The sequence below is a fragment of the Gadus chalcogrammus genome, chromosome 13 (assembly GCF_026213295.1).
Source record: "Gadus chalcogrammus isolate NIFS_2021 chromosome 13, NIFS_Gcha_1.0, whole genome shotgun sequence".
Lineage (NCBI taxonomy): Eukaryota > Metazoa > Chordata > Actinopteri > Gadiformes > Gadidae > Gadus > Gadus chalcogrammus.
The window spans coordinates 20,705,366-20,723,366 of NC_079424.1; the positions used below are offsets into that span (position 1 = coordinate 20,705,366).

The 18,001-nt window shown below is 44.5% G+C and overlaps 1 protein-coding gene across 7 annotated transcripts in view; it reads right to left on the reverse strand.

Annotated features, from left to right (window-relative positions):
• Positions 1–18,001, reverse strand: part of LOC130401483 (arf-GAP with coiled-coil, ANK repeat and PH domain-containing protein 3-like) — a 58,839-nt gene that overhangs the window by 17,670 nt on the left and 23,168 nt on the right. For 6 of the 7 annotated variants that reach the window (XR_008903851.1, XM_056605291.1, XM_056605289.1 and 3 more), the window contains exons 3-10: positions 14,231–14,350; positions 11,645–11,698; positions 8,843–8,901; positions 8,044–8,227; positions 7,180–7,224; positions 6,914–7,009; positions 6,723–6,797; positions 5,507–5,518 (exon numbers count right to left, since the gene is read on the reverse strand). Coding sequence is in view for 6 of the 7 variants with exons in the window: in XM_056605291.1 (XP_056461266.1) it covers positions 5,507–5,518; positions 6,723–6,797; positions 6,914–7,009; positions 7,180–7,224; positions 8,044–8,227; positions 8,843–8,901; positions 11,645–11,698; positions 14,231–14,350 (645 nt within the window). In the remaining variant the exon portion in view is untranslated. The remainder of the gene's footprint in view (positions 1–5,506; positions 5,519–6,722; positions 6,798–6,913; positions 7,010–7,179; positions 7,225–8,043; positions 8,228–8,842; positions 8,902–11,644; positions 11,699–14,230; positions 14,351–18,001) is intronic. The other variant, XM_056605288.1, reaches the window with a different exon arrangement.

Genomic DNA, 18,001 nt, shown 5'->3' on the forward strand with positions numbered 1-18,001 from the left:
AAGACCGTAGTCTACCATATGGTCAACCACAAACATAGACGTGCGCGCACAAATACGCACGCGCACGCACATACGCACGCACGCACACACACAGACACACACACACACACACACACACACACGCACACACACACGCACGCACGCGCGCGCGCGTACTGGAAATACGAAATGTAGAAATTCACCATTATAGATATCCTTACAAACAAGCTACAAAAACTGGTTCGAGAGCATTGTTTTATAACTGAACGCCGGTCATTTACACACACGATTATACACATAGGCGACTATAGAAAGCGTATTATTAATGCAGTCGTAATTATTTTTGTGAAGAGCGCAATCTAACCGATGTTTGCAAAACTGCTCAAAATACAATTGAGACCAAACCTGTTATTGGGTAGCCTACGTTAAATAACAATCCAAGCAAAAATAGACCAAAGGGTCAATGACAGCGGGTCTGCTCCCCCGCCGCTCTCCCGTCTCGCGACACAGCAGGTGACCCGAGGTCTGGACTCAACATCAACACGGTAACGTAAACATTGTACCGTAACATACCAGGAACAAACCAGCATAGTCAGACCAAGACGTTTCTCTGAACCGATCTCTTAAATCGATCGAAGTTATGCTGTTTTTTTTCTTTTTACTTTAGGCCTATTTATTTTATTACATGGCAAAAAGATAATCGGAGAGAAAATGTACAGTTGTTGCAATGTTTAGATCCGGGATAGGGCTACTGAAGGTCCATTCACGGCTCACGTAACACCCGCATATTGCACAGTAACACACCTAGATCAATAACTCGCATCATTTGACTTTCCATTATTTTCAATGATTCTCACCAGTTTACAATGAAGTCTTTCGAACATCCTCATCTTCACGAACGCGGAATCCAGAAGCATATTGACCACAAAAATGATTTGGTTTGACTTGCAAACTAAAATAAAAAAGTAAATCGCCTAACGTGACATAAAACAAATAAATAATTGAACCGCCACGTTTCTTAAAGTTTCTGAAGATTCCGCAGAGATCCTTCTGCACTGCGCGAGTGCATAGTTTCACCGAGTGCTCCTGTCACCCGCAGCACGCGGACGCTTTCTCTGTCGAGCTCGCGCCTTCTGTGTGGCACGTGCCGGTACTCAGCGACGCGCGGGAGCTCATTATCATACAGCTGTCGACTAACATACCCCGTTCACTTCGTTGTGTTCCCCGATGAACAAACATCCACCTTCCACCAACCGGGTGGCTTAAACGCTGCTGTACAACTACTTTCAAGGCTTTACAAAACCCCACACCACCATGAGCCCCACTCTGCCCCCAGCTACCCGGGCTATTCAGCCCCAAAGGCGAGGTACCATCCACCCATTTGGAAGAGACAGCTTTCCATCTGTCTGCGGCCTCCACTAGCCTTTCTTGTTTAATGAAGCTGACATTATTGCTCCCTTAACGCACCAAAATCCCCCTCATCCACCTTAAATCACCACAAACTTGAATTATTTAAGTGACAGAAACTAGGCTATAGTTTCAGACACTGTTATATTTTTACCTTCTCAACTTCTACTTAGTTCACATCCAGGCTATATCCTTCTATTCAACTTGACTTCAATCACATTGGATGGCAAAGATAAACAGTGTAAACTACAAGTTGGAGACTTCTTCTGGGATCTAAGCCGTACAAAAAGTTAGACTTTCTTGGTTGAGTATTTTCCACCAACCACCAGCAACACTTCCCTCCCCCCTTGAGGTTTCAACAAACAAGGTTATTCTATCTGTCTGATCTTTTCTTTTTCTGACCAACTCCCCTGTCAGTAAAGAGGCCCTGTCCACAGAATCACATGCCACAACAGCAGAGGAGGAGACAATGGTGGAGGAGAGGGGGGAGGAGAGGAGGAGATGAGGGAGGAGGGAGGAGGAGGGGAGAGGGGGGGGAAGAGGAGGGAGGAGGAGAGGGGAGAGAAGGAGAGGGGAGGGGAGGGAGGAGTAGAGAGGGAAAAGTAAAAGCAACCATCCCCAAGGGAGCCACAATGAAGTTCGAGACACAAAAAAGACTGCCTTAGAAGAATAGAGAGTGAGGAGATACAGCAGCAGCAGCAAGGGCGTGAGAATGAGACAGATGCGAGAGAGGAAGAGCAAGAGACGTAGGGCGAGAAGATAAGGCAGAGGGAAGTTAAATTAGTTATATGCTACTGGAAATTATTCTAACTGAGCAAAAGGTTTTGCTGGCCATCTTTGATGACTGGAAAGCAGGTTTCCAACCACTTCTGCCACCTCAGCAAAGATCACACGCCACTCCTGAAGTGTGGCGCTTTAGCAGAAGCACAAGGGAGTAATTCTTCGTTGCCTAATGCAACATGTATTCTTTTCTACGGTTGTTCCCCATCCCAACCTTTATCAAGGAACTAATCCCACAGCGCATGCTCTATCATTAGGGGGAACGCTCCAAGAGAATGAAGAATGTATGATTCATAATCACACTGTCTGGCTCTCACCACAACATGTGCATACTAAATAAGGGGTTTGCATTTCAAAGAGTTTAGACACAATCTGTGCTAACTCAAATCCGTAAAATAAATCCTCATGGCAACAATGTCTCTAGATTATTTTTATATTTTTGCCTCGTATCTTTTCTGTACAGCTTTTGGAGCAAAGGTTTCACTTAGTTTTTCGGAAAACATTTCAGAGAAATGTGTTCATGTGTCTTTATGACCACATGAATCCCCATCACCCCTTTTCCTTTCCCCTCCTCATATCCATCTCCTGTATGTTTCTCATGTGTTAACTTATTTAACCTTGTATAATAGAATGTTACACACATGGCTGTATTTCCTTATTTTCCTGTGTGTCCCTCCCTTTTCCTCCTGTACTGTCCTCTGACCGTGAGCCATAATGCCATCTGTTGACCTAACTGTTGCTTCAAACACGGCCAGAACTCCTGAACCCTCTTGACCTGTTCTTGTTTAACTCACCTAGGAACACCTTGTTCCACACACTGACCAGGAGAACTAGACCAATGTCCCCATGGTGAGATGCTACGGTGGATGATTATCCACTGGGCGTTCTGTCTAGATTCACATTTGTTCACTGTTTTTCTGCTCTGCTAGCTTGTCGAGCCACAAAATGGACGAGGTTTAGTTCGTCTGGCTGTTTTTGAAAAACTGAATGGATCAATTTTGCCAGCAACAAAACAAAAAATAGTAAGAGACACTCAACATACAGGATCAGACCAGGACCAAAAAATAAATAAAACACAACCCCCCCCCCCCAGGATTTGAAACGCTGTAATCCTGCAAAGACTTTTGAAAGATCATGTGGGAAGTCAAGTGGGATGTTACAAAGATGTTGAGTTTAAAGAGGAAAGAGATTGGGGAAAAGGGAAGTAAACTGGAATGCTTGTGATTGATTGAATATCAAGGGAAGTAAAGTGCTTGTGTTTATGTGTTTATGTGTTTATGTGTGTGTGTGTGTGTGTGTGTGTGTGTGTGTGTGTGTGTGTGTGTGTGTGTGTGTGTGTGTGTGTGTGTGTGTGTGTGTGTGTCTGTTTCTGTGTGTGTCTGTGTGTGTGTGTGTGTGTGTGTGTGTGTGTGTGTGTGTGTGTGTGTGTGTGTGTGTGTGTGTGTGTGTGTGTGTGTGTGTGTGTGCGCGTGCGTGCGTGTGTGTGTGCAAAAGAAGCCATGTGTGACTTACTGCCTCCATGCTTTTGTTGACAATCCTTACATCAATCCATGAATAAAGAGAAGTATGGAGGAGAAGTTGGAAACCATAAAGGGAACACACCCAAGCAGAATGAAGAACTAGTGACGTGTTGCGGTTTTCATACCAGCCTGTCTGAACACAGTATAAAGATAACTGTGATGATGGTCCAACACACCCTAGGTCACAGGTTGAGATAGTCAGACAATTCAGATTTGAGATTAAAACCTAAAGTCTGATGGTGAGGTGAGCGCCCCATCTGGTGAACCGGGCCTTTCAGTGTCTTTCTCTTCATGTTTGTGTAGACTAACCATGTTGCTGGAGATTTGGATCTGTAACCGTGTAATTGGCAAACAAAAACTCAGCCTGCAGTAGTAAACTAGAATAAAGTGTTTGCAAAGATTTCAAATCAAAACCGTGTAAATCTGTTGCAATCTACTTAAAATCTCATTGTGTGCATGCACTCACCCAAATAAGATTTCTTTGTTTAAATATCTCCTTTACCAAACTAGAGTCAAGGCGTCACTCCGCCTCTTGGCGTTTCTGGTTTCCGGCTCAGGCTCTGGGCCTTCCTGACCCCAGAAGCCCTGCTATACCATAGCTGGACCTCTGGATCCCATATGAGTCTCTAGACATGAGGTGTCTGTTGCTGTATATAGACACAGCCATGGACGTCCACATGTGTCAGACACCACAAGGCCCAATAATATCAAGCCAAACTCCCATTTGAACTGTGGCTTGGGAAAGGCCTACCGTTGGAGTAAGGCCGTTATGGGAGCAAAGGTGGATTGGAATGTTAGTTATTATGTTAGTTGTTTTTGGGATCATTGTTTAGTAATTAATTGTGAAATGATTCGTCACTATGGGAAGACACTGCAGTGTTTGAAACTGTCACAGCAGTTCTCATGCAAGACGTGGCAAAACAACAGTTTCATCAGTCTGGGTTATGGATTATTTACTTTGATTACTAAATCTCTTGAGTCCTCGCAATACGGCATAGTATCAGCAACAAACACACCATGATGCATTCTGATGTACCATTTCTATAAACAATGGAAAACCAGACACAGCACAAACAAAAGACAAACACTTTGAGACAAGGCTCGAGACAACCTATAGATCGCTGCAGCAGCTGAAGTCGGCCAGACAATGCGAACGCCATAAAACTATTCACTTCAGATGGGACCATAACTCACTCTGATCCACCACACCAACCATACACTTCTCCACACACAGAAAAACAACCCCCCCCACACACACACACTCACACACACACACACACACACACACACACACACACACACACACACACACACACACACACACACACACACACACACACACACACACACACACACACACACACACACACACACACACACACACACACACACACTAGTGAAAGACGGAGTGTGGTAATAAGGTTTCTTTAGATGTGGAAGTGGCTGAAAGTCATCGTAACTTTGGTTTCGACAAAGTGAAACACCAACAAAGGTGACAACAATGATGACAACCAACCAGCTTTATCACCCACACAGAAAACATATGGAGGCTCAGATTGAGGCACTCAGTGTCCAGGACCAACCAGGCCTTATCCACAAAGGGTTATACACAGTTTATGTCAATGCAGGTCACTTGAGAGGAACCATTACATCCTTTACAGAATAGTATCAGACTCAGCTGTCTTTCCCTAAAACCTAACGTAATCCATTAAATGTTTCAATTTAGGCTTATAGCAGCTTGTCACATACCACAATGCTCAGTGGGTTGATATGATTACACTTGGCAAAGGAATGTCCACATTATAATACGAGGGACTTACCTGCATTAACGTCTGGAAGAGGAAGGCAGAGCAGTAAGCGGGGATGAGGGCCAGGTGGGTGTGTTGGTTAGAACAAACAAAGGTTAATCAGAGATTAATAGTGAACTAATAGCCAGAGCAGAAAATAACATATATTACAGAGCACCTCCCTAAGGAAATTAAACTGTTAATCAGGATTATTATTTATTACCGTTAGTGCTTTATAAGTGCGCTTCTAAGATACCGTGAAATGGCTTGCAACAGACTTTTCCACTTGACGTCTCTCCTTAGAGTTTTATCATCTTAAATTAATGACGTGAAATCCGTTTCCATGACTGGTTTTGTGAATCGACCAGTGATTGCCAGTTATATACCTCACTCTGTCAGTCCTATGAAGAGAAGGAACCAGGGACACCTTGGGGAATATGTCTGAGTCTGAGAGGTCCCAGCCTCATAAGAGACACAACGCACCCTGAACAAGCCCACCAAGACCAGCTCAGTAGCAGACGTCTCGGTTGGCTGGTATGAGCCAATCGAGGGAACATTGTCGCTGCGTTTGAGACTGTGCTAGTGTACGAAACAACGAAGACGGGGGCCATTGCTTTTTCTATCAAAAAATCATACGATTTATTTGGGGGAAAAGTTGTACTTCTGCATTTGATCATCAGGAGACAAGGGTGGCACATACATGAAACAGTTCTAATTATACCTCCAGCCATTATCTTTTATATTTAGCTTTTCGAGCATTCTAGACAAAGAGATGAAAAGCAGCAAGAGTCAACAGACTCACTGCACAAAAATAACTCAAAACTAAATAGCTGACACGCTGTGTGTGTATTTTTGAAAATACTATTTTGAAGGGGCGGATATTTAAAACTCCAGACACACAGAGATTGTTCTTGCTGCAGTTTATTCTATTCAATTATTTACCGTCATTATAAGTGGGAGAATTTTTGAGTTGCTACCGAGAAGGAACTCTTTGTACTAAAACAATCCACACATATTTAAACATGCCCAAAGACTGCATGCACACCGTGTCTGCAAAGTCTTCTCTACACCATCAACATATTTGTAAGACTGGAATCTCTACCTTAAAGGTTGAGGAAGAGAAGGTCACATGCACAGAGCATCACCCTTGTATAAAGTATAGTATGCATTATAGGTATACAGAATATATATATATAATTATATACACTACAAATATTCAATATTATATTGGTATGTATGGGTGTCCTACCCTCTGCTGGATAAGTGCGTGTTTGTGTTCCAGATCTCTCTTCTCCATCGCCGAGTCGATCACCAATTGGTCCAGCTGCGGAGAACAACCAAACACTCCTCAATCACTATCAAAATTATTGAACAATCTATAAATATATAAAAATGAAACAACATGCATGTGAGCATGTGCATGTGTGTTTCTCCCCTTACTTGCACAGCCAGTTTTTTCATGTAGGGGTCAATCTCATCCAGAACGTTGTACCCCTGCTGGAACAAGGTGTACTGGGCGTGCATGAAGGACAGCATCTGGACACAGAAACGCAGAGAGTTCCAGTGAGGTTCCCATTGGATTGGATACAACACCAATATTCAGTACACTCACGCCAATTCTCTTCACGTAGTAAAGTTCTACTCTTTATGGCAACTTCAACCTCGGCTTTCAAACAAATAAAAGCAGAATCTGTGTAGTGGCATACCGCATCCAGGATCTCAAACTTCTTCTTGGCCTGAAGCACGTTGATCTGATGGAATAGAAAACAATAGATTCAATACATGTTTTGTATTCTGATTGAAAGGTTAGGCGAGAAGCGTTATCTACGATTCCTTTATAAGTCCAGACTTTAACAGCTTTGTTATTTTCTTAGACACTCATGCCAAATGTAACTCCCAGGAGAGCAGGACAATACTGATGACACTGCAAACATGGCCGAGCGTGATGGAGCGATGGCCAACAAGGGGAATGGAGATAAAGAGAGTGGGTGTCTTTATTCTTTGAAGCAATACAATTATTGCACCTCCATTTAACTATACAAATGTATCAGCCCCATAGAAAATATATATTTTATTACGATATAATGTCGGTTAGTAATATAATAGTCATGTGTTTAATCGGTGCATTTAAGGATACTCAAGGTCACGTCACAGTATAAAAAAATCGAAATACATAAAATCACACGAGCACAGGAGGAAATAGAAACCACAGGACCGACATGCAAAGTGATCGTCTGTCACGGCCTTAAAATATCTCCTCAAAACCCTTTTCTTGTAATATCGGCAGGGACCTCACAATATGATATAACCATGTTTTTTGAGCGCTGTTTCTGTAAATATAGCAATGTGATATTACAAATGTGTGTGTTTTTACATTTTTGTGTGGTTTCACTTTCTGGTACGGGTTCTACAGATAATTGTTTAAATTAATGTGGCCTAACAGAACTGATGCAAAAGTAATTTTGTTAATTACTGAGGCACCATAGCGCCCTCTGTAGGACGGTACCATTATTATGCCGACTCCTGGTCGGTAGAATAATCTCAAAGTGTGTCCCAGCACGGCGCCCCACCTGCAGCACGTAGTCCAGCGCCAGGTGGCGGAAGGCCTTGCGGCTCAGAACGAGGGACTGCGTGGCCTCCTCCGCCTCGTGCACCTTGTTCCTCGGGGCCTGGGCGTTCTTCACCTGGGCCAGCTCCATGTCCTCACGCACACGGTCAAACTGCTTCTTGGTCTCCTTGAACCGGCGCACATCCCTGGAGCAGTGGGAGGAGTGGAGGGAGAAGAGGAGGAGGAGAGGATAAGACATTAGGAGAGAGGAGAGAAGAGGGAGAGGAGAGGAGAGGAGAGGAGAGGAGAGGAGAGGAGAGGAGAGGAGAGGAGAGGAGAGGAGAGGAGAGGAGAGGCGAGGAGAGGAGAAGAGAGGAGAGGAGAGGAGAGGAGAGGAGAGGAGAGGAGAGGAGAGGAGAGGAGAGGAGAGGAGAGGAGAGGAGAGGAGAGGAGAGGGGAGGAGAGGAGAGGAGAGGAGAGGGGAGAATATGTTCATAGAACTGAGTGCCAAGCACTAACAATTGTTAGGTTAACCCATTCTCTGTATGCAACAAAGATAGCTAGGATAAGATTCTACACAATGCTAAGTACTATTTTTGTGCCAAGACGCACATCACTAGGGTTCATGGGGTGGTACTAAATAGTCACTGAAATATAGAAATAAGAATGTTCTATAGCTTAGTATATTCCAACTGGAAGAGAGGACTATAAAGACACCAGTCTAGCTGCATTCAGCGTACAACGTCATTTGAAGCCTGAAGGAAGTTCATCCCCACTAGGTGACTAGTGGGGATGGGATGATACAATGTGATTATACTCACTCCTTAACGAAGCTGTGAAGCTGCTGCTTGATAGACCTCTGAGCCTGGTCGAACAAAATCTGGGGGCGACACACACACACACACACACACACACACACACACACACACACACACACACACACACACACACACACACACACACACACACACACACACACACACACACACACACACACACACACACACATCTGATTAATTCATAGACACCAGCACCTGTTTTATTTGTTCTTACGCCCAGTTCTTTGGTTGTTTGGTTGCGCTACGTTGCTGTAGTTGCAGTGGTCACAAGGTGGCAGTATGAGCCCAGAAAATAAACAGGGATGAGCTATGAATTGAAAAAATCGCAGAGACACAGCAATAGTGGGTGGTAGAGAGTGGATGTGGAGGGAGAATGTGGGATGGGGACGGTTAGGGGGGATATAAGAGTATTTCAAACAGACACACACACGCGCACGCACGCACGCACGCACGCACGCACGCACGCACGCACGCACGCACGCACGCACGCACGCAGGCAGGCAGGCACGCACACACACACACATCACACACGCACACACACACACACACACACACACACACACACACACACACACACACACACACACACACACACACACACACACACACACACACACACACACACACACAGAGAGCAAGGATTCAAAGAGTGGCCTTAATGGCTTTGAGTCACTATTCAGGAAATATTTTCATGCAAACCATGGACGACTCCTGTGGGCAAATAAAATGGTGAGTTCATCCTTGCTGCCCACTTCCTCTTTCCCTCTGACCATCTCTGCTACTAATCATTTTCCTCTTTCTTGAGGGGAGGGACTGCTCCTCCTGTCTAGACCAGAATCAGCATTTCTTTCCTTGTGTTTGTGTGTGTATGTGTATTTTTCAGCGTGTGTGTTTGTCTGTGTGTACAAGGTCATAGATGCGTCTGGTCATAGATGTGAATGCTTCTGAGCATGCTTGTGCATGCCTGTGTGTAATCAGTTTACCAAAATTGATCTAAATGAAGAGTCTTGATTGTTAAGCACCGATTTATCATGAACTTGCATGCATGCACATGAACACACGGTTTCATAAGGCATGTGCGTGTGTATGTGTGTGCGTGTGTGTGTGTGCTTGTGTGTGTGTGTTTGTATGTGTGTGGTGTTGATCACAGTTCATAATCTGCTCATGCTGCTCGTCAATTTTTGGTGGTTAACCACACCCACACACACGCACAAAAACACACACACAAACACACACAAGGCAAAAAGCTAAGATTAGACACTGATCCTAGGATTATCAAACAAACACACACACATGCGGACAGACACCCACCCACACGCACAAGCACACTAAGCTCTCCCACTCCAGATGACCAAAACGTATAGATTGCCAGTGTGAGTGTCAACTCCACATCAGGTTCTAACAAGTCTCAGAAATAAGACTGAACATTAATAGCCAAGGACTGATGGCAGATGAGCTCAAATCTGGGGGAACGCGGCGTTGCCATTTCTTTCGCTTCATGTATATTTCGTCCAATCATGATGCAGGAGGGCGAGGGATCTGAAAGCGTGTCATTGGCGAGCCGGACCTCGGCCAGCTGTAGTTAACTATTGAGAGGTGTATAAAGGTTTCAGATCAACATCCTTTAGACTGGCCACTCTTGAAAAACACGCTCTTCTGATCCCCTTGCTTGAATGAGTTTCTCTTCTATAGAATACCTCTGCAAAAAAACAGGAAATAAGGTGTAACTCCGCCCCTTTCCACCCAGGCTCTGTGCTGTCAGTTATACTAAAGCATAGAAGGAGTGCTGGATCCAAGATGAGGTCCAAACGTGCGCTTGTAAACATTGATCTTGGTTATGCAAGTGATCCCCTGGTCTTCAGATGAAGGAAGAGGCAGATAGCACTGCACACAACAAGAAAGTGACATGTGGATTCATATAAGCAGTCTCCGCCTTTCTTTTCTCCCCACCCACGCATCCATCCCTGACCTTACCACAGGCAACGTCCATGTGATTCTTGGATGTAAACAGGGGAAAACAACAACAACATGGATAGAGAAAGGTAAACAGATGGGAGAGAGAGAGAAAGCGAAAGAAAGTAAGAGAAGGCGATAGAGATGATAAGCGAAAGAATAAGTCTTTGGATGAGAAGGACCAGAATCAATAACTTTTCAGGATCATTGAATTGAATTGAGAAGGCAGTTGTGTTTTTAGTGTTCAGGGTAGGCCTCCATCAAGTAGATATAAGATAGAAATATAATAACTGAACTAAACAATTTATAGAGGATCGATGAGAGCAGAAATGAGAGCGCACCAGGAAGAAAGAGAAGAAGGTTTTAACAGTCCAATGGATTTCCCATGAGGAGTTGATAAGAATGCGCTAGACACAAGCAGAGTGTGTGTGTGTGTATGCGTGCGTACATGCGTGCGTTCGTGTGTGCGTACATGCATGCGTGCTACAACCTTTAGGTATGTACAAGTATCAGGCGGATATCTTGCATACACATCTGCTAGAGACCATGTGGTTTGAATCAGACACACACGTTCACTGGCCCCTGTTAGACAGATAAACCGTCACAGGGTGAGGTCACATAATGTGTGTGTGCGTGTGTGTGGGTGTGTGTCCGTGTTGAGGATGGTTGAAATAAGGGGGTCACAATATCTTAAAAACATGCCAGAGAAAGAGTGGCTGGGACGGAATTTCATTCCTCTTCAACCCCTTGCCTTTGTTAGTGTACGACAGTTGCGTAGGTGTGTTTGTGTGTTTGTGCGTGCGTGTGTGTTTGTGCGTGCGTATATCTTACCGTATGGTAGTTGACGATCTCTTGCAAGCTTTCCCCACACTTCTCGAGGCATTCCTGCAATGAAACAGACAAACACACACAGAAACATAAACACTGTGCAGGTGTTTGCCTTAGTCCTGCGTGCCGGGGTGACTCAAGAGCAGGTACCACAACAAGTGCATGTGTTTGATACACCTCATCCAATAGAGGAACTTTTTCTTTAATATCTCATCCAGGTGCTTGTTAAATTTAAAGTCAACTTGTCTTTTTAATGTTCGGGAACCCGAACATTAAAAAGCTATTGGTTCTTCACTATCATTGGTTATTGGATATTGTTATTACATGGTGAGCGTGATGTTTGGATCGTGACTCAGGCCATCTCAGGGTCTACTCCCTGGATTCCCAGACAGCTAAACAAGGCCACCAGTAAAAGAATCCCAAATGTCCTCTATTATTTACTTTACTTCGCTCCACATCTACGTCACAAAAAGACGTTCCACTCTATTACAGTTTTTTCTTATCGTTTTAGGCAATTTACCTAAACTATGTTCACATTCCCTAAACACTTCACACAGTGAGCATACCAGTAGACCATGTGAACCAACTGGTGGTTACTTGCCCCTATGCTAAGATACAAATGCTGGCAATGACGCCTTCTTCCAAATTTCATGGATACCTGCCCCAGTCAATGTTCACTACCGGCAAAACACTGTGGAACTACAGCATATTTTACCAATGTTTAGATACTCTGTTCAAAACAGTGAACTTTCTGTTCAAAACCTAAGAGTAATTTAGATCACTGCAGATGGAAAGATGCTGCATTTGGACAGACAAATGAAGTTACATGTTTGAATAAGAAAAAATATTTAGTTTATAGTTTATTTATTTTATTTTACAGTAATTTAGATTTCTTTCCCCCTGTGCACCATAGTTCTTGGTGAATTGGCATGGAATTACTTTTTTTACGTAAAAGCAATGATCTGTACAAAACACAGAGGATAAGTTTTGCAATGCAAAACACCTGGTGGTCATTTCAGCTAAAGACCTACTCAGCTAAAGACCTACTCAGGTGTTTTACATGTAATTTGTATTACAAAAACTGAAAATTGTTATTCTCAGTTTCTCATAAAACACTTACAGTATTTACTGTATTTACAATTACAGTACATTTACCACACTCAATTGTGACATCTTTTGTGGGAGGTAAACCGACATATGAACACTGTCAGCAGATACTTGGCTTGGATTGTCATACTGTAATATTACAAACTTTATTACTGTAGTCCAAAGAAGTGTTTGTCTGTGTTTTTTCTCTTTTTTTCAATGCAACACTACAGGAAATCTATGCCAAACTGGAGGACCCAGCAACATTTTATATATGCAATTGGCAATGCTTCAAGATGTTAGTGTTTTTTAGGTCATAGTGTTCTGAGAGGAAACATGTGTTAAGTTATGGCAGCATTGTTTGTGGTGTGGTTGTTGTAGTGCATTTTGCAACAAAGGTTAACAGATATGCAGAGGTGTGTGTCTCTAAAGCCCACTGTGTTAAGTGATAGGGAAAAGTGACCATAGTATGGGTACATGACCGAAAACGAGAGGAAAAAACTGTAAAAGCAAGGAATCTCTTGCATTCATCTCCTCCTGACCTCCCCCCTGATGTAGCTTACAGTTGCTGTCAGGTAAAGACGTCCCTACTGTATTCCAGTATGTTAGTCTATCAAAAGGGGAAGCCATAAAGCACGTCTCGGGACTCGGCGCTCGCAGGCATGTAAACCTTTAAGCGTAAACATCCCGCTCCTCCTCCAGCGTCACATCTCTCATGCGCACGACAGCCTGACAGCCCTGGGCCTGGAACACGCTGTTTATACTGCGACCTTGCAGTGTGAAGGAGGAAAACACTGTGGAATGCACTGGTGGATTTTGATTCAGGATCCCCCCTGCTTTAGACAGTCACCTCCCGGGGGCTGTGTGAGGTCTGCCCGAGTCTGTCGCCAGAACATTCTTTGCCAGCAGTCATTTCAGGGTGGGGGTGGGGTTGTCTTCATTTCAAACCTGATGCTATGCATTCAAAACAATTATGTCCTATTCTGCACCATTTGGTGCTGACATTTTCAAAAGAAATGTTAGTGAGAATCTGCAAGGTTTTTTGTTTATTATGGAGACATCTCTAGAACCACGGCTATCACCTCATCATCACACGATTTTAAAGCTCACATTATTAACCTCATTAAACCACACATTCGCAGAGCTATCACCAATTCGACCTAGTTTCTGCTGCTAAAGTGGTCAAGACAACCCCATGTGGGGTTTATGGGATTGAGAGGAATCAGAACCTTTAGCCATGGCCTTTTCACCATTCTGCCAATACCTATATAATCCGGTTTACCTCCGCAGAGGATTCACGATCCACCTCCAAAGTGCTTGCCCGTTTAGCTTGCATATCTCTGACTAAATCAAATCGCGTTGAACCTTTACTCCTCTTCGAGTCATACCCAGCCCTGAAAACACGATACCAGAGGCATCAAGATCACGCTTCATAACCTAACACTGAAGAGGTCGCAAGGTCATGATGCGACCTCCTGTGACATGCCCACACCATGAACTCACCGAGATCATCTCCTCCTTCTTGCACTGCAGCGACAGGTCCTTGATCCCGTTGACGAACAGCTTGTTGGCGCTGACGTAGGCCCGGCCCGCCTCGATCATCCCACTGCATAGCTTCACCAGCTAGGGGAGGGAGAAGAAGATCAGCCCAGTGTGGCTCTCGGTTGGACAAGGCATCAGAACCCCTTCCTTCTGTGGCTAGGAAGCAGGATTTGAATTGGTGCGTAAAAAATATTATTCTGAACTTGAGCAGGATGTAGTATTGAAACACAAAACAACAGTTTCTCTCTTAGAAATAATAGGGAATGAAATCTACAGTGGATGTTCTCCTTTTTGACTTCTCAATTAGCAATGTGAATTGTGAACTGTTTCCTGTTTCAACACCTAATCACTTCTTACGACTCACAATACAGTTCCTCTAAACAGGCTAATAATGTAGTTGTTGCAACTGCTGTTGCACGTGATAGGAGAGAGTAGTGGCTTCCTAGGGCTGCACGATATGGGCAAAATATGATATCCCGATATTTTTTGGCTGAATGGCGATATACGATATATATCTCGATATTTTCTAGAGTGGGTTAGATGAACATGTAAAAAAAAAGGGAAGTTTTTCACCTTCACAAAATAATCACCTATGCAAAACAATATAAAGCTGTAGGTTACACACATTAGCTACCATTAAGAGCATTGGCTTCGTCGCATTGTCCTGCGTACTATGGTGAGGGTTTCAGTGCGCCGTAACTTTAATCCCCCGCCCCCTCCCTTCTCCGTTCCATTTGGGAACATGTTTGGTTTCATTTCGCTTGTTTCGTATATTTGAATTAATTAATTAAGAGCGTCACCAGAGGGCGCCCCAAACACATTTGCCGAGCGCCGGCCCTGGTTTCGGGCAGAAGAAACTGTCGCGGCCGGTGATGCAGCAGCACAGCCACGGAGTTTTACGCATTCCTCATACTGCACTTTGTGCCGCTGCTGTAAATGGTGGAACAGATTTGTCGTGCTTCCACTTTTAGTCGCAACGGTTTTGCTACTCTCTCTAAAGATGACCTGCAGCTGCTGCTCATCTGTTTTTTTTAAACCCAAACTATTTCCACATTATGGAGCCGTTGTTTCTCCTCTTTGAAACAATTTCGTCTCCCGCCGCCGTCTCGTTTTCTTTACGGGTATCATCCATGCTTGTTGTGTTGTGAGGGGGTGGCGGGGGCGGGAATGAGGCGTCTTTGCACACGGCACGTTCGGAAAGACGGAGTGAGAGGGGGAGGGGTCGCGCTCACAGTCTCCAAGGCAAGCGCTGTAGACGCTTGAGGGGGAAACTGACCATTTTAACGCATATCGATATAAACGATATTGTCAAATCTTGTATCCCCTTGGAAATTATATCGATATATCGTACATAGCCGATATATCCTGCAGCCCTACTTCTTAGTGCGGCTTACGCCAGCCCTCCCTCCCCAGACTGTGTGTACAAATTAATTGACCAACAGAAGAGAGAGAATACAGACAGCTATAGTCTTTACACACTTCAGAGCTCAATGCTTTGAGAGAGAGAATGAGAGAGAGAGAGAGAGAGAGAGAGAGAGAGAGAGAGAGAGAGAGAGAGAGAGAGAGAGAGAGAGAGAGAGAGAGAGAGAGAGAGAGAAAAAAGAGAGAGAGAGGGAGAGGGAGAGAGAGAGAGAGAGAGAGAGAGAGAGAGAGAGAGAGAGAGAGAGAGAGAGAGAGAGAGAAAAGAGAGAGAGAGGAGAGGGAGAGAGAGAGAGAGAGAGAGAGAGAGAGAGAGAGAGAGAGAGAGAGAGAGAGAGAGAGAGAGAGAGAGACAGAGAGAGCGAGAGAGAGAGAGAGAGAGAGAGAGAGAGAGAGAGAGAGATGGAGGGAGAGAGAGAGGGAGGGAGAGAGAGAGAGATGGAGGGAGAGAGAGAGGGAGGGAGAGAGAGAGGGAGGGAGAGAGAGAGAGGGAGAGAGAGGGGGATATAGACAGAGACAGGTTCTTACGGTATGTAAAAAATATTGTGCAGTAAAAGCTTCAGTGATAGCCCTCACTGAAGGAGTGAAGAATGAGCACAAAGTCAAAGCCATGTTTCAGTTTGAGACAGCATTGGGCAGGACCCAAGGTCACACTGTATCTCTGTAGGAACACAACAGCTTTCCCCTGTTCTTTCCTCAGCCTTGCACTATTATTTTCGTTATCCGTGAGAGAGTATTGGAGAAGATTCAAATCAGCGTGTTGATTTGGAGTCCTTTGTTCCGAACAGACCACAGAGCCAAGACGTAATGTTCAATCAATTATTTGCGGGTAATGACTAGATTCCCCGACAACAAGCTCAATCCTGCTGCATGCTTGATTGTCCTGTTTCTAATACAGATACAACCGCCTAAAATAAATGATGACGGTGATCCTGTCGAAGGCCTCTCTGTTCTCTGGTCCATACAATACTAAAAGGTGCCACCTTTTAGTACAAAGCCAATCACATACAGCCCACTTCCTCTCTTTGGTTGACAGACAGGGGGGGTGCAATGCCTGGGTGAGATTGGTGTACACCACCAGTTGGTCTGTGGAGGTCGGATTTATTGTTTGATTGTTAAATTAATGAAAGGCCATTTAATGCTAATCCCAACCCCTCTATTGCTTATAGAAAGGCCACAAGGCAGCATTAAAAACTTTGAGTGGGGCCTAGTATTATGCATATGATATTTTGTACTGTACTTAACAAGTTCTGCGAGAGAGGTGACCTACGATATAACAAATGCGTCTCTATTTATGTGCAGAGGAATGTTTACATTAACGTGATGTGACTGACGTTAAGGATGTGGTTTCCCTCAGAGAAAGAGCAGCAGTGTGTATGTTGTGATAGGGGGTCTCTGGGCTCCGAAAACATCTGTCAACACAGAGCACGACGTGGGGAACCAGCTCTGTCTGTGTCTGTGTTTCATAGTGACTGACTGTGAACGCTCTAAGATAAGAACCACGGGGGTCCGTTCAGAGACAAGACGCCACATCTGGTGCTGAATGAACAAGCCTATCCCCCCCCACTCTCCCCGACCGTACATTCTAGTTCACTGGCCCAATTGTTCACAGTAACCTCTATAAAAGGGCAAATGGGAATTAAGGAGTACCCTAGTGTTAGCATGTAATATCCCCCCAAAAAAAGAGTCTTAAAACAACAAAGATTATCTTTATTATTCCGTTTTTGGGTTGTTGTTGCACCAACTATACACAGCTCCCAACCACTAGCACTAGTACTGACAACCTGGAACGGACAGTGTTGAATGTGCATGCGGGTCACCACTTCAAGCGCGCCACTCCATCCCACCAGTGTGCAGCCTGCGATCAACCGTCTCATAAATGGTGAGCTCCACTACGTGCTCTCAGAGAAACCGTCTCTCCACTCCCAAGACGCCCTCTGGAGCCTCCTTGGACCAAACCAACTGCACAGGGATGACCTCTCACAGGGAGGGGAGAGTGTCGGGGGTTATGGTGATGACATTACCACGGTAGCTAGCAAGAGAAGATAAACCAAAGGCATGCGTCCATCCGCTACTTGGAACTAAACGATTTCATTAGATACGCATCGTTATCATCAGGATGACATTCTTTAAGTATCGTTTACATCTACATTTAGGCGATTTAGCAGGCACTTTTATCCAAAGCGACTCACAACCATTCATTCACACATTCACACACCGAAGGCGGAGTCAACCACGCAGGGCCACAGCCAGCTCGTCAGAAGGTTCTCGCTCAGAGACACCTCGACACTCACGCTAGGAGGAGCCGGGGAT